Below are 24,155 nucleotides of genomic sequence, written 5' to 3' on the forward strand. Positions count from 1 at the left end.
TCCTGCCACTGACCAAACAAAAATATGTTGCAAATTCCTTGCATTCCATTGATGCTAAATACTAGTAAATTGATGCCTTGTTTTGTTCAGATCCATTTTCAGACTTTTCCACTTCATTATATGTAACCAAATTTGACTATGAAAGCATAAATATATGACGGCATGATTATTTCAAGGTCATCTATACTTGCGATGCCAAGAAAGGAAAGAATGTACACTGTCATTATAATAAGTGCCAACAAAAAATCCATACACTCCTCAAGCTTCTGTCACACCAAGAAATATCAATCAGTAACAGAAACATCCAAACTAGTCATGTAATTTGGACAGACAATTCAGATACCTGGGGCATCAACGCTTTATATAAGAATGTCACAATTTCCAGGGGAATCAAGAGTGCATGGATGGCATGCCATTTAAATACTTGTACAGATCGAGATGAACTATGTGTGTGCTAATGTGAGTACTAATCTCCCTCTGCCCTGTCTCCATACTATCATCAAGGCTGCTCTCGGTTTCTCCGCTCTCCGCAAAAACAAAAAAACAAAAAGCAGGGCAAAACCTAAAATTTATGATAGACAAGACTCTACATAGATAAGGCTTCATATCAGTTTTATTCTATCTCAGTTATATCCCTGAAAATCATTTCTTGAAAGATTATGGCAAATAACATGGCAAAAGTTTTAGCAGATTTAATATCTGCAAAGGGATCTTGAAAGGTCAGAAATTAATGTCTCTTTCCTTGATCTCTAGGTATATGTCTGTGTGACAAAAAGCTCTGGCCAGTGTTTTGATTGAACAGAACCTTCAATAAGGCTTCTGCTATTGTTGTTGTCAAAAGTAAATTACTGAAGAAAATGGATCCTTGTATGTGCTGCAGGACTGATCAACAGCTATTTGTGTTAGTCATGCAAGGTAGTGTTTTTTTGAAGAAATATTCATTTCTAAAAAGTTGTTGTTATTTGTCCCATAAATAGGCATTGTTTGATAATCTCACGGGTAACTATTTTTGTGTTCTTTTGGAACATGCAGCTGGGTGAGGTACAACACTACTTACATCAAGCTCAATTTACTGTTATTTTGTACAATAACAACAGCAAATTGTTTATTCTGCTTTTGTGGAGGTGGTTAGATCTACCACTGGGGGGAATCTGCTGTCACTTAAGGTTTACTTCCTGGAGGAGGAGCATTGTGGGAATGCAGACACAACCTTCCTACTTCAGAGTGCCCAAAAGAGCTAGATCCATAAATCCATATCAATTTACAGTCTCCTGTCATCAACAAACACAATCATCCAGTAATTTAATCTCTCTAACAAATGTTGTGGTCTGTAAATTCAATGATCAATCATCACATGATTATATCGACCTTGGGGGAACTGTCTTTAACCCGTTGAGGACGGTTTGATTTTGCTACAACACACATTTCCCATAGACTCCTGCCTGAGTGTATGCGGGACTCATCCTCAACGAGTTAAGATATGATATGCCCAAATATAGAATTTTCTGCTACAGAGTGTAGCATGTCACATTTACATAAAACATCTTTCCAGGCAGGGGAAATTACTTTAGAATGGTGTATACATATATGATATATATTCTGGTTCATGAATGTGAATACTCAAATCAATTTACAAACAGATATTTTTTATGGGGGTTGAATTATTCCAACATTTTCCCTTGTTTTACATTTCAAATAATACACCTTCCTGTACACCTCAGTAATCACAGAAGAGCTAACAAGGGATCAAATCCTCTGCAGTTTTGAATGAACGTATAGCTAAGAGGAGCTTGTTAAATGCCTTGCCTAGATAGAATAGATATACAATTCCAGAGGAAACTCCTTGTCTTCACTAACATCACTAAATTTGGACACTGGTCTGCATGATCACATGACCAATGACGACTGGAGTAGGTGGAACATATGCCTGCCTAAAGTTTGTCAATTATAATGATTGCCTTCCAGATATCACAGTGTTCTTGTAGATGCAATAGTTTTGGTTAACACCTAATTTTAGGAGTCTAACATCATTTGGTAAGATAATGACAAACCTCTAATGAAATATGAAAGAGCATGTAATTCCATGAGGAATTCAACATTTAGTTGATGAAAATTGGTTTTGAAATGGCTGAGGTATCCAAAACAGAGTGATTCTAATAAAGTGTAGGACCCCAGCATGTGTACTTTATTATGATTGCTTTGTATCACTTTGTTTTTTGGATGTTTCAGTCATTCCAAACCCGATTTTCATCAAATAAACCTTGAATTCCTTTGTTCTGTACTATTTTATAAGTGTTTTCTTGGTATCTCGCAAAAAGTTAAAAGCCCAATTCTCATCTCCGCCAATGCTGTACCATCGCTTTAAACTTTGTTTTCCTCATTGCAACTAACCACTGTTTACACAACTAGGGCTATCTTCCTCGGATAAAGAACCTATAAGTGGAGAGATTCTCCTTTTGTTGTTCTAGTGTGAAAGATCATGCAGAATGCCATAAGATAAAGCCAAACAGACAAACAGATTCTAGCAACATTTGTAACCATAACATGATCTAAAGACACCAATAATATTTATGTTACAGCAGATTCAAAGTGACAAGACTTTAAATTTATTTCTACACTATCTCCAAAATATCTCTAAATATCTGCTCCAGGATATCCAGACTTCTGGTTATGGTCTTTGGAAAGGAAGCGAAGATTCATAACTGTAAGTATTAATTTGAATGTTGTCTGAGAGTAGCCTATAGCCCTTTTCTCATTGTTTTTGATGGGAAGTGTGCAGTGATATAGTTGACCATTAAACTGACATGTAAATACTCTCAGAGATTGACCCTTTAACCTTTCATGATACAAAGAAAGGAAAATCTCCTGCATACTTCTTATTCTGGAAATATATTTTAAGTTTATATCATTCAATGTCATGTATGATATCTGAGATAAGCCAGGATTTCACTTGGTGGGGGGAATAACTAGATATTCATCATCTCAAAAAATTGTAGCTGTTTTAGTTCCTTAGATTTTGACAGTGAATTAATGACAACCAAAGAGTAAAACAATTGATCCTACTTCTTCTGTTGCTTCTATACTAAAGTTTGATTTAAACAAGCAAGTTTAGTGGGAAACGGCTAAAAGATATGTCACAGGAACTCGTTTTGGCTGGTACAATGCATATCACAAGAAATATCTACTAATGAATACACACCTATACATAGTAAATATCACTGTCATGCAAGATTGTAGCAGAATACATTGGGGGTAATGAATAGTCATGAGCTTCACAACACAAGAACATAATGTCCTATGTGACAGGGTCATCAGTGTTCTGGTATAGCCCTACCCTAGGACTAGCAAGTATGTTGTTACAGCTGTATCATTTCCAGTTAGCGTGCATTTATTCAAGCGAACTCTGATTTTGTGAAGTGAATAATATACCTGTCGTCAATTCTTAATAATGACATGAAATAGAAAATCTTTAAAAGTGGATTCTATAAAATCATGTTTACACAGGTAATCTGACTGTATATGAGAGGAGCTCCGGGTCAAAGACACTTTTGTTTAACACAGTCAATGGGCTGGTATTATAACCATGTTTCCTCAATGGAATACTTGCTTTCCTGGGTCTGTTTCTCGAGCTAAAGAAAAAGATAATAGAAACTGATATTTTGCAAGTTGCTCCATTATGAGAGACTGAAATAAAAGTAATAGATAATTTCAAAAGACAGTAAACATATTTCATAACAAGATGCAGCCTTTTCTAGATACAAGCTAAGTGCATCACAATGCTGAGATTGTGACATCAGCCTGAGCAAGAATCTTAGTTGCTTTCATTGGAGAAGGTCCAGTTTAGCACGGAAACATTGTGAAGAAGGTGACAGTGGTAATCAACTCATCTATATTTGACATGTAAGCTAAGGGTTTCCTTTTGAAAATAGTGGGGACACCCATAGGAGGTTACAAACAAAATTTGATTGGCTGGTATTGTTATAACAGCTGCTGTAATGCATAGCCTGTTGCACAAACATTCACCACATGTCTCTATTAAAGGAATAGAGTTTGAAATGTACAAAACATTGCAAATATGTCAGATACATTCAAAACCTTCAAGTCAGTAGATACTGATTTGACCCCTCCTACAAACAAAAACATACAAACCAATAAGAAGAAAATAAAAACAAGTAGGAGTTTTGAAGGATTTTAAATTACATATATATATATATGTATATATATAATATATATATATGAAAATATTTTAGTTCAATTTCCTTCTCAATATTTCAACTGTCCTGGGCTATGTAAATTGATCTACCTCTTGTATTAAGAATTCAACATCTATATAATGTCAGGCTGTATCATTATGTGGAATTTTTTATTGAGATGAATTACTCCATTACATTTTGCTCATAAACAAAATTTTCAGGAGTTCAGATTTTGGGGTGCTATCTTAACAACTGGTAGAAAGAGGAATAACAACATCTTAAACCAAACAGCATTACCTCCTTGCTTTAACCTTTTTAAAGCATTATCAATTCTCATTCTACTAAAACTTTACAGAGTTCACTCAATGCTATTCTGTCCAGACTCAGTTTGTACACTGACAGACAGGAAAGAATTCTGTGACAAACAAAAGGTGTTCACCTTTGGATGATGTGAAATGTGAGCACCATCCCAATCTCTCAAATGGAACCAACAATTCACACGTCTGGTAGACATGAGCTCAAGCATAGTGTTACCCTAGTGATACCATGAGGTGCCAAAAAGGAATTTTTACACCACAAATCATATTAGTGTGACTGACAGTAGTGGTTGACAAGGCAAGCCTGCTAAAACAATAAATCATTGTCACAAAATACTGGGAGTGGGTGGGAGGCAGTGGCACATGACTTATTTTATGATCCCAAACAATCTGTGGGTAGTGCAATCTAGTGTCAATATTTGTAAAGCCATGACTACAGGTGGCTGTAATCAGTGTTCATTAGGTTTCCATGGTAACATGTGATCCTATATCATTTCATAACTGTGCATGACATGTCAAGAGAATGTGTAAATACCAAATGTACACGTGGTGAGAGAGTGGCTAGGCTGCCAAGAGTATGATTTTGCAACGTTTTTATTTTTGCAAATTTCGCAAGTCAGGTTCTATACATGAATTTACAAAGACGCAAAAATATTCAATCTGATCTCCATCATCTCCAATCCATAGAGATGTCAAATGAGTTTGGTTTTACAGTATTGTCAAACTTTTAAATAAGCAACATGATGTCAATCATGCAAATTTCTTTAAAAGATGTCAACAGAAATATCATCAAACCAACCAAACTGATGCACAAGACTTTTGGCAGATTTACCAGAAGGGAAAACTATGATTCAACACCAGATTTTGCTAGCTTTCATCCTATCAGTAGCCAAGCTAGGTGGAGTGTGAGTTAAAATGATGGTCTTACCTCCTTCATAAGGGACCCAGTTGTAAAGTCTGCCCTCATAGGGAACGTTGTTATAGGAAGCACACTGCTCCAGCCTGAAGTCTACAGCCCCTTCTGGACAATCCTGGATCTGGCAGGAGCGGTAGTTACGATGAGGACCAACACAAACTCCATCCCTGTAAAATCAATCACACAACAGCACAGACATATTCATCTAAAAGCAGTAAAAACATGTATGTGCATAATTTCTATATAATCAAACATAAACACACATAGATATATGTACTTGTGGACTACCTGAACATCATAAAATAAGTTCAGAACTATGTAAAGCTTTTTGACTGCTCATGCACCATAAATGACTTTTCAGGAGGCTTATTAATGAAAATTATATTTGAGGCTTAAATCTTCTGATAGATACTGTCCAACAATCAGAGCACTACAGCTCGGTTTATTTATCATTTCAAATCAAAATCAAATCAAATGATATTATTTCTTTCTTTATTTAGAACCTATTTACAATTATAATCTGCAAACACAGATAGCAGTGGTGGTATGAAATCATATGTCATTACATTTACAAGTCAGTAGAATGAGATCTTTGGATTTGCCACATTTTTCATTCTGGCAAATCATCAGAAAAGGGAATCATGTTGTAATCACATATATTGATCTTTTGAAATCAATTGCACAAATATACCAGCATGTAGGCCTACCTCTCTAAGACGATTATTAGCTGTCTGAATAAAAAAGGGAACTCACAGAATGGTATGATTTTATCATTAATCCATCAGTGAATAAAACAAAAAAAGTGATTTGATGTCACCAATATAATTTATTGTCATAAAATAGTCTCATTCAGATGAAATGTTTTTGAACATAAGGTTAAGATATAATGGGCCCACATGGCACTAATAAACGGTGTAAATGTGTGTGAAAAGCTACTGATAGACAAGGGCTGTGAATGCACTGGTTTTGACACATCAATCGTTGCCCTGTCATAAACACTCACATACTAGGAGGTTGATGGAGGTAAACACAAGGATTAGGGACCGAGACAGTTACTGTATTTACACAGTTTAGTTGATATTTCCCAACATGTATTTCAAGGGAGCGCTCACTAGCAGTGCATGACTATGAAGGATCCCAGTCAACATTGTAGGCATTCTTTACCTAACATGCCATGGGCAACCTAGCAGCAGCTGGCTCTGTCAACGAAGAAAACAAGTCTTGTTCAATTGTGTCAAGTGCTGGTTGAAAGAAATTACTTATTTCATTCATCACCAATGTCCTGTCATTTTGTTGTCACTAGTTACACCAGTGTTTTTGTGGAGTTATGTATCTGAGCCACATTTCAAAAAACATCTTTCAGCAACTGCAACCTATACTCATAGCAGCTGGATAATCGATCTGCTTTCAGCATTTCACCAGTTGTTATGATGGCTTGAAATGATGGATAAGTTCTTTGAGATATGGGCACTTGGAGCATGATAGTAAAGTCTATACTCAGAGCCTGGAAAAGACATGACTGCAATCTACTCTCATTCCAAACTCTGAAATCTACTGTATCAAATTAGAGATTTGAATTATAGAAGTTGAAATCAAAATTAAATGTCAAAAACAATTACCATGCCATATAATCAGCAAATGAAATAAATGCTTAGACACTCACAAAAACTCAACTAGAAACTCTAACCCTCTGTTCAGGTGCAAGCGAGTTTATATCAAAACTCAATAAAGAAATGACATATAAAGAATCGTCGTATAGCTGACAAACCGTTCAGACTCTAATCTCGATCGTTCTGGAAAACGTCGTATAGATGTGCAGTTTCCCACAGTGCATGTTGTTATGGTCATGAGTGACAGCTATGGGGTCACCTTTCTTGCACGCTCCCATTAAGCCCCACCCAGTTATATCGTTCTATGGTCGCCATACCTTCAGACGCACAATGGACAAGATGGAATACTAATTCATTATCGAGTTCTACTTCAAAACAATGCTCTTACCAACGTTTCGTTATAAGTCATTTTGTTAGTCACCATTCAGATGTGTAAGTTCATCATATAGCTATACCATTTTGGTATAGCTATACCATTTTGGTATAGCTATACCATTCTAGTATAACCTTTTTGCGTCTGAACACCCTGTGTACCAAGTGATAGAATGATGGAACCAAAACCTCAAAAAACCCTGGACAGCCACAAACCATTACACACAAAAAAAAGAAACCTCTGACACTCTCACGGTGTTCAGATGCAAAAGAATACAGTATAACAGTATAGCCATACCAAAACGGTGTAGCTATACGATGAATTTATAGGGGCCTACACCTAAACACTGACTAACGAAATGATGTATAACAAAACGATGGTCAGAGCATCATTTCGAACTAGAACTCGATAACTAATCAGCATTCCATCATGTCCATTATGCGTCTGAATGTATATGGTAACCATAGAATAGTATAACTAGGCAGGGCTTATACGTGAGCTCGTGCAAAAAGCAACCATATTCCTCTCACTAGTGGTGACATCATGACCATAACATCCACAGTGGGAAACTGCACATCCATACAATGTTTTCTAGATAGGTCAAAACTGGCGTCTGAACGGTCTGTCAGCTATACAATGTTTCTTTATACCGGTACGTCCTTTCTTTATCGAGTTTTGGTGTAAACTGTCTTGCATCTGAACAGGGAGTTAATTACAGCTTTCATTGACAATGAGCCCATAAGAACATTATAGATTCTAGACTTATCACCAACTTCTCTAATAGCCTACAAAAATACTACATAACTTGCCAGTAAAATCAGTAAGAAATTCCTTGCATCGCTGAGAAAAGGATGTGCAAGTATGATTACTAAATGAAATTTTTCTGTACAGCATCTGGTATCACTGATATGAAAGAATACAGTAAGACGAGGAATGTTTGCGTGCATTTTAATTTCGCGAATTTTGCGAGTGCAAAGATTCACGAAATTGAAATGCATGCAAAAGTTCCTGTCTACACTATTTGTAGCCTTTTGTCAAGGCCCTCTTGCTGCATGGTAAAGAGAGTCCAGCCAAGTGGGGTTGCGCAAGGGCCTTTTGAGATCTGCTTCGTATCCTTTTGTTAGCCCTTTGAATAACCGATTTTTGGTCCATGATTTTGGGAGCAAAAGTCGACCAATCAGCGTGTCTGTCTGCCCGAGCCCGATTTACATACGGCGAATGCATGCCACAGACCTCCACAGGTGGCATGCGAACACACCAGACGCGCCAAGACGAAGGATGTGAGAACACACCATTCCATTGGTCGACCGGAAACCATTAATATGACTATTCATTCGGGCTTATGCTCCAATTCACGAACATTTCATGCCACGAATATATCATGTTTTACAGTAGATTTCTCTGTCGTTGAGTCAGTGTATGGTATGCTGAACCAAATCACTGCTGATGCTAAACATTGGCACAACATATCAATGACAAGATTAATTCCTCATTTCAATGTTACCAGTACTTCTCATTTTGATGTTACCAGTACTTCTCCAAACAAAATGTGGCTGTAAAATTCAGAAATTAATTCATCAACTTATTTTTGCAAAGAAAAGCAATACAGTGAACTGTGTATCATAAGGACAACTCTACAGGAACCAGGCTTTATATGCCTCTTTGTTGCATTCACATCCAGCTTATTTATTTTTTTAAGCTGATCATATAATTAGACACAAATGAAGAAAAGAGAAATGCAGGGAGAAGAAATGCTCTAATTGGCTGTTTGCCGGAAATAACTAACAAGCCCAAGGTTCACAGTCAAACTATTAGCACACCCACCTGACACACCCCTCACCAAGAGTTGCCCTAAAGTTGGACTTCACAGCCCCAGGTGACTGGGCTTAAACTAAGGGTCAGTCTCAGTACCTTGAGCAGCGGAAAGTAGTCAGACCCAGAACACCACCTGCAATGAGCAAAAATAATCACCCCCCCCCCCCCCTTTGTTGCACTACTACACTACCACTTTTGTATAGTAACAGTCACTTTGCTACTGGAAAAACCATAAATTAGCAATATATTATCTAGCTTTTTAACCTGTTGAAGACAAGTCCCGATAATACTCGCGCAGATGTCTATGGGAAATAGCAAAATCAATCCGTCCTCAAAGGAATGAAGTTCACAAGTAAATTCTGCACACAGCTACACAGTAATGATGCAAAGCTTATACTTACTAACTTCAAAATCCCTCTGGTGCTACCAATGACACATTATAAGCAATCAGTAAATTCCACTCCCTTTTTTATGATTTTAAGATTTTTTGAATAGCTGAGATTTTGAAGTTAATTTGAAAGATAATCACACATTCAAGAGAAGTTGAGAAGTTTTGTGGGGCAGAGCACACAGGTGACCTTTGGATGCATCTCTTCCTTACATGCCTACAGGTGATTGTCAACAACATATTGAAGTGCATAAGTCAACAACATAATCCATTCTTTATTTGTCTCTACTGCACACACACAGACAGCAGAGCAAACAATTTTGGTCATGGCTAAACTCAAGTGTCAGAATATATTCATAATGACTAATACAAAGTGATTGTTTGTGCTCAGAGCAGCCATGGAGAAGCACTTAGTGTGGTCAATAATTTAAAGAAACAGTAATTTGTGATTTTGATTAATACCATTGCTGGTCCATTCTAATACACAAATCTTCACCATCAATGTAACATTTGCAAAGTGAAACATTGCCTCTTTTAATCTGCTTAAGTGATTGTGAAAGATATCATTTTCTGATCAAATACTTGAAACTTTCCTATCATATTTCACTATTTGGTGTTTTGTTGTATACAGTGAGTTTACTCTTCATGCTCTGTAGATAGTAATATGAAGTTGAGTTGCCTTTGAAAAAAGGGGGGCACAAGTTCATACTCAAGATATCTGCATCCAACATTTCAGAATCAAATCTTGCGGGATATTTAGAAGCATGCCCCCTTTTTATTCAGAAAACTAAACAGAATTGTGAAAATAGGCCACTACATCAAATAGTTGAATGTGTTTCATTGATTTAATGAAACCAAAGGTCTCACTTTGAACCTTCCCTCAACTTCCCAAAGAAGTCATTTCAAAGTTTGGAATTCATTTCTCAAGTTATGTGTGTCACTTAGAAAGAATAACAAAGACTTGAATGGATGGGTTATTTGGCATATCATGGCATTAACATGATTTTTTACATGTATAGGCTTTGATACTTTGTATCATGTTTAGCTCCATCCCAGTAGAAAAATAAATGTAGACACCATAAATCCCAGCATAAAATTCACATGGCAATATGCAAGGAATAAATGAGTGTCATATCAGACCAATCCATCACGTTTTGTCACCTTACTGTATTTCACTGATGAAACTTTGTACCCTTATAAAGTATGTACATAGTATACAACAGATGGAGGAGGTCATGGTACTGTTCATTTTTTTTTTTTTAAAGTTTCCTATACTATGTATAAAATGTTGTATTTTGTAATTGTATGATTTTTTACTTCACGGACTCACAGAAGAACAGCCATTGGCTGAAGTGAGTGACCAGTGGTGAAATAAATAAACTCATCATGGATATACAGCACAGTTTGAACTATGCACAAATATGTATATTGCTTTAATGAGCACTGGAATGATATTAACAGAAAACATTTTGGCTTTTCCTGACTTTTTAGTTACAAATGCGTAATTCATCTCGACGCAAATCATTACTTGTGGCTAGCTTTCCCTGACAAGTCATGAAATATTAACCTGTTGAAGACAAGTCCCGAGTATACTCAGGCAGGTGTCTATGGGAAATGCGTGTTCTAGCAAAATCAGCCCATACTAAACAGGTCAGGTAATATGAGACCCAGTTCAAGTCTCAGCTTATTTCATGATCTTCTTTCTCCCTATAAGGCGTGTCTTCATCAGCCCGGAGTTTCAAAATAGCACGCTATCTTGCGGTTACCAAACTAGTCCGATGTCAAAATAGCGCGCTATCTGTGTAGTGAAGACGCAGACAGCGCGGTATTTGATCGCGAAAATTTCCCAAAAAATCTTGGTCTAGTTCGTCAACTAGAGCGCTCATTCGTGAAATAGCGCGCTATCTTGGGTGCATCTCCATCAGCCCGAAATTTTCTCGATCCCTCCACGCTTCTGGTTAGCCAGCTGGCAATGGAAAGCGCATGTACAAGCAGCTAGTGATTGTGTGTAGTACATTACATGCACGGTGTATTCAAGGATCACATGTGTGTACTATAGGCCTACTGTTGTTGTCATCTTTAAAACCAGGGAGGTGATTTCTCTCACCTCCCTATTAAAACTCAGTGCCGTGCATGCTAGCTGTTTTTTTGTAAACTTCTTCTTCTGGTCCACTCTACCTTAGCTGAAGATTCTTGCAGATTGTGTGCATTTTGGATTTGTTTAAACATTGCAATTCGTTAATTTCATATAAGATGCCTCACTGGACAGAAGAAAGAGTAGCGTTATTAATATCCCTTTGGAGAGAATTTGCTGTACTGCTCACCTCCCTGGTTGTAGAATCGTACATACGGTGATATAGGAGATTTTGAGCGGGGAAATCCACTTTCGAACCGCGAGCCAGGCAGAGTAATATTGCAAAGTGCGCATGCGTCAATTTTCGGACTAATTTCCCGAAGCAGGCTGTTCGAGCTGATGAAGACGCACATTCGCTGTATCGGGCTATTTTCTAAGACCGCAAAATGTCCCGCTAGTTTGAACTTCGGGCTGATGAAGACACGCCTACAGAGATAAGCATGTGGAGTATTCTGCAGTAATGACTTATGTGCAAATTGCATGGAGCATCAATAATATGATGAAAATCACATATTTGTATCAATTTCAATAACAACATATAACCAGATAGACAGAAAGACAAGAAATCTGACTGATTCACAGGTCCTTATCATCTTCTGAGATTAGGGAGCTGTAGTTCCTCCATTAGGAGATAAGAGTAACATGTTAGGTTCCTTAAAGATGAATGTACCACAAGGTTTGCCAAACTGTATCTATGATATGGACAGACAAAAGTTTTTTTTTTTCATCTTTAATCTGATTCTCCTCAATATAGTGTTTTAAGAGGAGGGGGTACCCTAAGATCACTAAATCAATGCCATCAAATGAAGATGACAATAAACACACAAGTTTCAATCTCAATTTCTGTAGATTTAGCACCAAAACTTGACCCATAAACTCATCCTAAATCATCATATGTGTCACAAACATCAAACTTTTTCTTTCTTCTTACAGGCAATGGAGATGACTTTGTTTTTGCCTCTGTTGAATATTTGCCGCCATAAATTTTTCACCCCCACGCCATCAACGGCTGGCAAACAGCCTATCGTGCCTCACATACACCTAAACAAGATCCTCTCTTTTTACTCCTCTCTCAGCCAAAACCTTCTGCATTCCTTCAACATTTTCCAAGTTTGTCATGTTTGCCAAGGTGTCATATCTCTAAGAGCAAATATTATTCCAAACTATTAGATGGTTGCTCAGAGGGATAGGATATTCATTCATCCTCCACAGGGTGTTGACAAACAAACTTAATCCTATAGGTGATACAGGATTGAAAAGAATGTCAAATCCCAGATATTCTGCACAAAATAGCTTGTCAACAAACTAAGAATGATCAAGCTGCTTAGTATAAGAGAGATTAGATTTTGTTTCACTGGTTGACCCAAAACAATAATCAGGGTTACCATCAAGATCTGTTTCTGAAATTCACATTTTATCTCATCATGTTGTGTTAACTTGCACTTTTACAACACAAAAAGACTTGTTGTCATTCACTGCGTTTTTCATAACTCGCTCTGGCAAACTTCAGTTGTGTTTGGAAACTTCTCATCCGAGGTAAGTCATCAAAAAGTTCATCATTTGTAAAATGGTAGAATAATGGAATTAACTCAGGAATAAGACCAGATGTCATGAGTGTTGATGTGAGGATCTGATACAGCATCTTCCTCTTTGAACATTGAAATGTCAGCATAGAACACACACTAAGGTTTCTCTTCTATACATCCTATTCTCCAATGGGAATTTGGAAAATACTCATTAAACTAATTTGCTACAACAAAGATTGATTAATTTTTGCTTGGGGCAGACATTTGAAGTCAAATCTGTCATTATTCAGGTCATGGTTGTCCTTGGTGTGTGAGACACCTGTTTGTGTCATTTGCTTTCATCATAGGAAAGGAGAGATGGCTTCAGGAAAGAGGTCATGTACAACACAATTACAATTTCCTCCAAAATAACCTAGATTTCTAGATGTGGTTTTGGTGGGTACTCCTACAATGTACATGCATGTTGGATGAATATTTGAACTCTACAGCTCATATCTGTTCAAATCTTTCCAATCACTCTGTCAGTGTAGCTAACCACTGCCTAGATACAAACATTATGAAAATAACGCAAACAGAAAAACTGACCAGAATCAATCCTGATGGAATCCCATTTTCTTTGCTCAATTTTCCATTATGAAACTAGATCACATGACTCAGCAGGCATGTCTTCATCAGCCTGAAGTTTCAAACCAGCACCCTATTTTGCTGTTACCAAACTAGCCCTATGTCAAGAAAGCGCGCTATTTGTGTCGTGAAGATGAAATAGCATGCTTTTTGATCGGGAAAATTTTCCCCAAAATACTGAGTTAGTTCATGAACTAGCACGTACACTAATTCGTTTGCGTCTCCATCAGCTCGAAAATTTCTTTGTCCCACCATATGCGCCATACACACAAGCACTGGCTGGTGAACATAAGCAACAGATGTTACGAACTGTTCCCTTCATTCTACTTCCCTGTGTAGGCCCGTCTACTTATCACGGACGGATAAGGTGTTCTGTAAACTGTCAATGTTGATATGATTTGCACACTAATGTGCCAACAGAATTGTAGAAAATAGACCTAAAAGTTCATTACGAGCATTGTGTACATGATTGAGATCAAAGGGACGAATGTGAGTCGATCAAGCTTGTTACTACACTGATACCTATTGTATACAAGAACACATGTCCATGCCAGTCTTTTGTGTATCGTAAACATGGTGATATGGGAGATTTAAACAAGAAATCCACTTTCCAACTAAAGAGTGATGCAAAGTACGCATTTGTCAAATTTCGAGCTAATTTTCCCAAGCGGGCTGTTTCGAGCTGATGAAGACGCACATTCGCAATATCAGGCTATTTTCCCAGGCTCCAAAATATCCCACTAGTTTGAAATTCAGTCTGATGAAGACATGCCTAGCAATATTTGTCACAGCTTGACCAAATTGGTTTTTAATGAATGAGAATAAATAAATAAAAATTGCAAAGCCTAGTTCCAAATGCTGAACAAAAGCTTGAGTTACTTTGGTGTGAATGAAAATTGAATTACTATTGAAAAGAGCAGTAACATGCAAGATGTGTTGTTTGAAGGTTGGCATTCTAGGTTAACAAACCTTTCTCCCTCAATATGCAACATGTCAGCAGCAGAATTCATCTATGCAAATATTGTTTGCAAGGCTGCTTCTCCAATGCAGAAGATATCATTGGGGAGCTGCCTTCTGAGCATAACAACTGATTACATTGAGCGTGTTTCTGCTGAGCGACGAAAATTCGAGGTGATGCCAGCCGATGTGTGGTGATACCGGCCGATGCGTGGTGACACCCCGAATTTTTCCTCAGTAGAAACAGATCGGGTAGTGGCCGATGCCGGGTGATGCGAGGTGCTCCGTCGTCCACCTATTGAGATGGTCGATGCGTGGTGACGCGAAGGACGATTCTCAGTAGAAACACACCGGGTAGCGAAATTCGTGGTGTATCGGACGTCTAGAATTTCTCCCCGCGCTTTTCAATCGGTTCATCGCACACACTCCTTCGACACATGTGTACAAAATACGTGTGTACACACAGCGACCGTGTTCGCATCATGCTTCGTTTGTACCAACTCGCTTGTGTACGTGTTATAGGCCCTATACGTTACGTTACATGTGAATTGTGGCATTCATCGTCTATTGTTCGCGTGATTAACAGCCTAACTTATTGCATTACTAAGCCCTCATCACTTACTTTGATTTTACACCGCGTTATTTCATTTTATATTGTCTCGAATCACGAGAGTACCACATTAGTACGCCTATGTCGCAGCCTTGAGAAAATCTCAACTGGGACCCTCGATCTCCAAAGATTTCTCATCAGTCAGTGGCAGGATACCAGTATGTTAGTTCGGGGTATATTGGATGGGGAGACGAGGAGAAATGGCTTAAAAATAAAAAAATAGCCGACTCAGTAGCAAAGCAGGCAGGGTTCGGATCGTATTAACAGGCAGTGCGCGCGCCACCCAATCTGTGACTTAAAAATACCTGACTTCCGGAATCGCCGCATTTGCACGTCACCTTTGCATTACCTCGTATCTATCGCTCAGTAGAAACAGCTCGAGTGGTCGTAAAATACGACATGCTGCGTTGGACAAAATTCGTGGCGATGCCAGGGATGTGAGGTGCTCTCAGTAGAAACACGCTCAATGACTCAATTGCCATTGTAAGCATGAATGCATTAAGGCTGATCATCCAGTAACCTTCTGTTAAATGACCCTAGATGGATTTTAATCCAATAATTACTTGCTGGAATGCCAAGATTGGTATTTCTCCACCACTGAAGAGGTTAGACACACAGAACACTTCCCTATTTATCACTGCATCTAACCCTTAATCCACTAATCCACTGTCTAGGTAGAGACCAGCTTACTATCTCTAGAGCCAAGCAGGGTAATATGTAAACAACTACAAATATATGACACCAGGTAACAAATGCATGGTTAAGATAGCTGGTGCTTTTTTTCTAATTATGTTTGCATATTAATTGCACAAGGCTTTTATGTGGGCAAGTAAGCAGCTACATGATATTTTCTTTATGTTTGGATTATTTGTCAAATGAATAACCTGCTTTAACCTATTCAGTGTTCTCAGTCACAATGGCTTGCGTCATCTCACTATTGGTAGGCCTACATTATACATTCAGCAACCATCATGGTAAAGAAAGTTCCAATAAATCATGAAGAAGGAAGAATGCCAGACTATTTCTTTTCTTTTCTTTAACTTTAGTTTATTCAATCTAACCTGTATTAAGGCAAAATAAATCTGAATCTACTAATCACTTATGTTGTACATCTGTGCCATAAAAAAAAAGTCCTCAGAAAAGTACTGATTTGATTTCTCACCTTAATCCTCAACATACCCTGGTTTATCCTGTACTGGTTATTGCCTTCAGCTAGAATTGGTTTGATGAACATAAACAAAGCTTGAGACTGCTGTGAGAGAATTAGACAGATCCTTTGTCATGGATTCTGCTCTAAGTCTGCTAATCCACAACTCTTAGGCCATGCCAATAATAACATCCAGGGGTCATGCTACCACAAAGTGGTCAAATAAACAATAGCTGGTTGACCAGACACTTACTGGTCTTGGCTAAGATTTGGGCCGCTTACATGATTATCATCAGCTGAATACAGAATTTGATAAAAAGTCGGTCACAGAATCTTTAACATGATTTAGAGTAAACTTTCAAGAAGAGAAGATAAACTCAGTGGCATCATATCAGCAAATATCACAGATATAAGTATATAGCAATTATGATTATTAGAATGTTGATATATCATTTTGTATGCACCTTTATCACTATAGAGTTATACTCTTGTTCACACATTGGCATCTCTGCAATGTAGGGCCTAACTTTCACTTGAATTGATTCATGCAAATGTTGGGCCCTGAATATTTATATTTTGAACAACCACGGAGAATAACTTTCTGAGACAAAGAACAATTAATATATGAGTGCTCCTGATAATCACTGTTTTGAAGTAAAGTGTGAAACTCTAAACTCCAATAATTTTCTTAGCTTCTGCCTCTTGTTATGAAACCTCCCACTTTGTTCATCTGACTTAGCATTATTATTAATGCTCACATGAACATGAGTAGAGTTTTGCTTTAAAGCCAAGGCTTCCAATGCTGACAAGGGGGGGGGGGGCCTTGATCCCCCTCCCCCTCCCCCTTGGTGAGGAAGGTGCAGTCATCATACAGTGGTAGAGGAGTAGACAACTAAATTCAAAACTCTTAATTCTGATTTCCATAAGTAAATTTGACACATTTGCGTAGGTTGGTGATGTTATCTTTAGTAGCCAAAGACCAATAGGGTGTCACAGAAAACCTGCCAACCAGCTTTCTGCATTCCTCCTACTTTTCTCCTTTCCACATAGCACCACTCCATCCCATAAGGCCTTCCTTTCCTCCATTTTTATTCATTGTCTTACCTCTTCTCCTCCCTCCTAACATGCCCAATTGTACTGATTCTTGCTGGACCACCTTAGCAAGCTTTGAAGATCTTTTGACTTGGAGAAGCCACTTCAGTTTCTGCCACTTTACCATTGTTAGAAGATCTTCTAGTGCCTAATGGTCTGCGAAATTCAGCTCCACACCTTTTTATATCACATACTGTGCAAAAGTAAACAATACCTAATTCAGGTGTCCCTGCACAGCAGAGTTCAAAATTAGTCTAAACAAATGATTCGCTGCTGCTGAGACAGGTGATATCCACTTCCAGTTTATGCCACGGAGCTTTCTGAAAACTTAGCTTCATCACCTGTATCCTTACATCTGCATACACCGTTATTGTCCATGTTTCACTAACATAAAAATACGAAAATAAGCAATGAGTGCATCAGTCTGACCTTGAGCTTAGGGTTATGTTCTTGTCATTTCAAATGATCTTGAGGTTTTGTGATTAATGTGATGGTCTGAGCAGGCTTTAGAGCATTTAGGGCTAGGATCCCTCATCAGTGACAATAGCTCCTAAATATTCAAAGCCGCAAACAGTTATGAGCTTCTCACTTTAGATCATGATATCTTCGCCAATGTCCTTGAGGGTACTGGTCATCACGCACTGATCTTCATGTCACAGGCAGTACAGGTCCTGCCAAAGCGCTCTCTCTCTCTCTCTCTACCACATCTTCCGGCTCATCTTCCTTGCTTGCAAGGCTGTTTATATCGTCAGCAAGTAAAGACACAGTTCTAATTATCCTTGCACCAATATTGACCGTTCCTCCATGGTGTTCCAGAGCATCACTATGATCAGCTGTTTTGTTGTTGTTGTTGTTGTTGTTGTTGTTGTTGCTCCAACAAGGTGCAGGAGAGGATGGAAGACAGCTAAAAGGTTTGGTGTGCTCTGACTGTAGTCCAGAAGCAGTCCCCTAGGTTGCTGTCTAAGTGTGTCACAATGTCATTGTTAAATTGACTTGTGATATTCAATAATTGAGGTAATCTTGCACACTACAGTGAAAGCATCTCTGCTTGAGAATTTCCTCCTCCTGCTGGTGAGGAGAGCAGTGGAAGAAGGCTTCTGTCTTTAGAGCAGTGGTAGAAGGCTTCTGTCTTTAGAGCAGTGGAAGAAGGCTTCTGTCTTTAGAGCAGTGGAAGAAGGCTTCTGTCTTTAGAGCAGTGGAAGAAGGCTTCTGTCTTTAGAGCAGTGGAAGAAGGCTTCTGTCTTTAGAGCAGTGGTAGATGGCTTCTGTCTTTAGAGCAGTGGAAGAAGGCTTCTGTCTTTAGAGCAGTGGAAGAAGGCTTCTGTCTTTAGAGCAGGGGTAGAAGGCTTCTGTCTTTAGAGCAGGGGTAGAAGGCTTCTGTCTTTAGAGCAGGGGTAGAAGGCTTCTGTCTTTAGAGCAGGGGTAGAAGGCTTCTGTCTTTAGAGCAGTGGTAGAAGGCTTCTGTCTTTAGAGCAGTGGAAGAAGGCTTCTGTCTTTAGAGCAGTGGTAGAAGGCTTCTGTCTTTAGAGCAGTGGTAGAAGGCTTCTGTCTTTAGAGCAGGGGTAGAAGGCTTCTGACTTTAGAGCAGTGGTAGAAGGCTTCTGTCTTTAGAGCAGTGGTAGAAGGCTTCTGTCTTTAGAGCAGTGGAAGAAGGCTTCTGTCTTTAGAGCAGTGGTAGAAGGCTTCTGTCTTTAGAGCAGGGGTAGAAGGCTTCTGTCTTTAGAGCAGTGGTAGAAGGCTTCTGTCTTTAGAGCAGTGGTAGAAGGCTTCTGTCTTTAGAGCAGTGGTAGAAGGCTTCTGACTTTAGAGCAGTGGTAGAAGGCATCTGTCTTTAGAGCAGTGGTAGAAGGCTTCTGTCTTTAGAGCAGTGGTAGAAGGCTTCTGTCTTTAGAGCAGTGGTAGAAGGCTTCTGTCTTTAGAGCACTGGAAGAAGGCTTCTGTCTTTAGAGCAGTGGTAGAAGACTTCTGTCTTTAGAGCAGTGGTATAAGGCTTCTGTCTTTAGAGCAGTGGTAGAAGACTTCTGTCTTTAGAGCACTGGTATAAGGCTTCTGTCTTTAGAGTAGTGGTAGAAGACTTCTGTCTTTAGAGCAGTGGTAGAAGGCTTCTGTCTTTAGAGCAGGGGTAGAAGGCTTCTGTCTTTAGAGCAGGGGTAGAAGGCTTCTGTCTTTAGAGCAGGGGTAGAAGGCTTCTGTCTTTAGAGCAGTGGTAAAAGGCTTCTGTCTTTAGAGCAGTGGTAGAAGGCTTCTGTCTTTCACGAAAACTCAAGCTTCCCTTGAAGGTAAAGATCATCAACAGCTGACCCCGTCACACCCTTGAATGTTAAATCTATCAAATGTTTTGACTGAAACAGGATGGTCCTAAGGGACTATTCAACATGTCAAAAATTGGATTGACAGCCAAGTTTGGGTGGGTGAACTTCTAAATAAGCAATTTTGTCTGTAGTTCTTTCCATGTAACATGTATGAAAAGTTCAAAGACAAATCAATTTTGATCAAGAGTTAAATGCAGCATCAGGTCAAAACTTTAAGAGATCTTCCAAGGACATATGCCAGAGAGACACTGATTTGTATTGTCACAGGACAACACATCTTTAACAGAATCAAGTAGTTTCTTGATAATTATAATGACAATTTATATTGTTACAACTCCACTAGTCAGGTTCTGCTGGCAAAGCAAAAATAAACAAATGAACAAAAAATAACAAAAAAAAATGAAACAGTTCAGATATAACAGACAAGATACTTCAAATTTACTGAGAAGTTCATTGGAAAGCAATAATAATCCTGCATTCTCAAAGGCCCTATCCCAGCAAGGTACGTTTGAATTTTTAGTTCTTGAACTTAAAAACCAATAAAACTATAAAATGGGACTCACAGTACCAATGAAGTTCAGTGGAGATTGAGTTCAGATAAGAATAAACATTTTCCTCATTAATATTTTTCTCACCATTTTGCAGAAATCATGAAAACCTGTCAATTCCATCATCCTAAAGTCCACAATGAATCATTGTGTATAGGCCTGTTCATCCAGTAAGTTTCCAAGGTTTTAAACTTTTCACCTTGGTATGAAATGTGACAAATCCTTGGTCTTGGAGGTTACCTTTGACAAGCACTGGTTCCAGTCAAGTCAATTTAGTCTTCCTGGTATTACTTTCAAGCCCAGGGGTATATTTTAATGACCTCCTCAATTGATCTCCCTAGCCACTTTCATCTGCAGAAAACTGGAGTCTTGTAGAACTCCCTAGTCTCATTCTGCAGACCTTCATTTATTTGTTACTCTTGGAAACTGACTCTTTGGTCAGGGGTAAACTTCTGACAGCTCCAATGGTCAACTGAAGATCTGTCAATCAGATACGATTCTACTTATTCTTACAACAGCATGCAAGCACACACACACACACACACACACACATACATAATATATAGATGTGCACTCAAGGTGGATGTTATTTAACACTTTTACATGAATGCAAAACAACTGCTTTATTAATTTGGTAAAACAGATTCAACAGCCAAGCCCTTAAGTTCGTTTGCATAATAATTTGAAGACTTTTCAATTGTGTGAAATACAGCCCCATCAATGACATCAAAGAATTGTCCATCACTGAAAACAAAGTCCCCTATCTTTTACATGTACTGAACATACATTCATTCACAGTAAGCCAAAAGCTGTAGAGTACAAAATAGATTGATGCCTAGATACGCAACATACGCTTTATTTAGCACAGGCGTCAGGTGACCCCACACTATCAAGTCTTGTGGACTGCCACGTGTACAAAACAAGAAATTACCAAATTTATTCATCTAACTCTTTATTGATGTCTTTGCTTATGACGAAATTTTTCTTTTTTTAAAGAGTCACTGAAATCACTAATAGTCTCATGGTAATCCCTGAAATACTGTTAGCAGTCTGATTTTCACAACAGATAGATATACTGAGTATTAATTAGAGTTACCACTGATTGCAAAGATTTTTATCATTTGATTATAATAATTGTATTATTATCATTTTTGATATATTATTTCGTTGTCATTTTAAAAATGTGCACCATTTGCAAAGCAAATATTAGCATCGAATATGAGGGCAATTACTGACATCAATATAAAGAAAGGACAATTTGAAGAGACTCTAATCATAATGTAACATGCTATATGAATAGAATGTAGTAGTAGTAGTAGTAGTAGTAAGAGTAGTTGACTGAGAGGACTCATAATCACAGCTATCATTGATATTATTATTATATCATCAAGCATTTTCCATTATTTTCTCATATCCCTGCTTGAAATATGATTAAAAAAAATAATGTCTTCTAAGAATGGCATGTTAGCCATCCTTCTCCCCCACCCTCCTCATCTCCCCCCCCCCCCTCTCTCTCTCTCTCTCTCTCTCTCTCTCTCTCTCTCTCTCTTAACTCATTCTTGAGCTGCAAGCTTTTCAAATATCCAATGACCCTTTAAAATCCAATTAATCTCTAATACAGATCAATACCCATTTATTACACAGAGTCACAATATCACAGCTCTCGTATTCTTTAAATCTCCGCTAAGAAGATTAGGATCCACCACAGACTCTGAAGATATTTGGGTGGATCTTTAAGAACTCAATTGTAAGGATATGGACTCTTTGGTCATTGAGACAAAACATTATTTCTGGTGTAAGTGGTCACATCCACAGAGAAAATAGGCAGCATTCTGTGCTCAGTTTCTTTAATTATCAACCTTACTCCTAAAATCCCATAGCAATCTTAATCTGGATGGTGCCAGGCACTTTCACGGTAACCCAACATCAGCTGAACTAAATACATTCTAAAAAAAGTGCACAGAAATAGGCTTATTGCCTGCAGGACACCAAGAAACCATGATGCAAATCAGCATTTACCATTTCCTTAATGAGCACTTACTGCTTAAAGATACATTTAGAATAGTGTCTAAAGTCCTGTTCACACCTTAAATAAACTTTGTAATCAATGACTATACCCACTAAAAATTCTCACCTTCTTTCACAATGAATTCCTAAACAAACACTATGGCAAATACTTCAAAATCTAATCAGAAGTCCTTTTTGGTCTTGCAGTAATTCTGTCCCATTGTCTATGCTATTTGTCGGTGATAAAATGTTCTTTACCTTACAATGACTGCTTAAAGAATGGGATCTTGGCATGGCCCCCTCTAGTTCACCATGTCATATAATTCAAGTCTTTGTATTTATATGGCTGCAAAAGCTATGCAGATCTGTAGCTTCACCACTTTTGTTGAGGAATGTCAAGTACAAATAGAATTTGAGTGACATTTGACAAGCATTACCAAGTCTTGGTGGGAAAGGATAGAAAACTTCAGTCAAGCTTAAAATTCATCTTGCCTTGAATGCTGCAATTAAAGTAGTCATGGAGGAATGGTAACGTTACATCCCTGAAGTACAGGACAACACTATTCACTCATAATACTCCATGCTTGTAAGCAAGTGTTCTGGAACTGACTATACTATCATGCATTGATTGTCATAGTTTACTTTTCACACACAATTTGGACAGGAATTCAAATATTTTAATGTCACACTTCATCAGAGTCACTCCTTCTCATGTAACTGAAGAAGATTAAATATTTGCACAGTAAGTTCTGACAGTGTGAATATCCTCTGTTCATAATGAGAGATCTATTTGAGTTGTCATTTGTGAAGATATTGACAGTTTTGAACAATTTGTCAGTCATCCTGGCATGGAAAAAAAAACCAGGATCACCATATTTCCAGAAATATGATAATGCTCTCATGAAATCATGGGATATATTACGGTGAACCTATATACGCCAAATATTTCATGAGTTTTTATTTTCGCAAATTTCGCGAGTAAGGTGCTATTCATGAAATTAAAGACACGCGAAAATATTGACTCTGATCCCGATGTGGATGTGACGTACCCGTGTACACTTCTCCGTTCAGTACAGGACTCCACGATCGCGAATTTAACCACTCGCAAAATCATCAGGTATTCCCAATTCACAAAAATTTAGACTCCCGAAATATATAGCAAATACAGTACTCTGAACGAATGACAACTGTTCCACAAGTTTGCATGTCTTTGAAGTTTAAGTCATGAGTGTGTTATAGCTGCAAAGTTAGCCATTATCCTTCACTCCACATGATTTCAGTGCATGCATATTTGGGTGATGTTCATTCTTCCAAAGTTTAGTCATTCTGAAAATGAAATAAAGTACATTATTCCAAAACACATATATTCCATAACCCTAGAGGTTCATTAAAATAAAAATGAAAAATGGTTCATTAATCCAAACATTTGTGATGCTATTCCAAAGGTTTGTTATTCAAAAGATTTGTAAATATTTTCTGATAGTAAAATCATTTTCATCATTCCTAAGGTTGTGTTATTCTGAAGGTTTGTTGATCCAAAAATGAAATAAGGTTCATTAATCCACAAATGTACAAAAGAAGCATAA

The 24,155-nt window shown here is 38.0% G+C and overlaps 1 protein-coding gene across 1 annotated transcript in view; it reads right to left on the reverse strand.

Moving 5' to 3' along the window:
- LOC139718029 (papilin-like) overlaps window positions 1-24,155 on the reverse strand; it is a 151,538-nt gene that overhangs the window by 97,377 nt on the left and 30,006 nt on the right. Inside the window, exon 4 of the mRNA XM_071629519.1 lies at window positions 5,439-5,593. Within this exon, the coding sequence (XP_071485620.1) occupies window positions 5,439-5,593 (155 nt within the window). The remainder of the gene's footprint in view (window positions 1-5,438; window positions 5,594-24,155) is intronic.

Source organism: Diadema antillarum, unplaced genomic scaffold, assembly GCF_040938485.1.
Source record: "Diadema antillarum isolate AM-2024a unplaced genomic scaffold, OU_Dant_1.0 scf00000087, whole genome shotgun sequence".
Taxonomy (NCBI): domain Eukaryota; kingdom Metazoa; phylum Echinodermata; class Echinoidea; order Diadematoida; family Diadematidae; genus Diadema; species Diadema antillarum.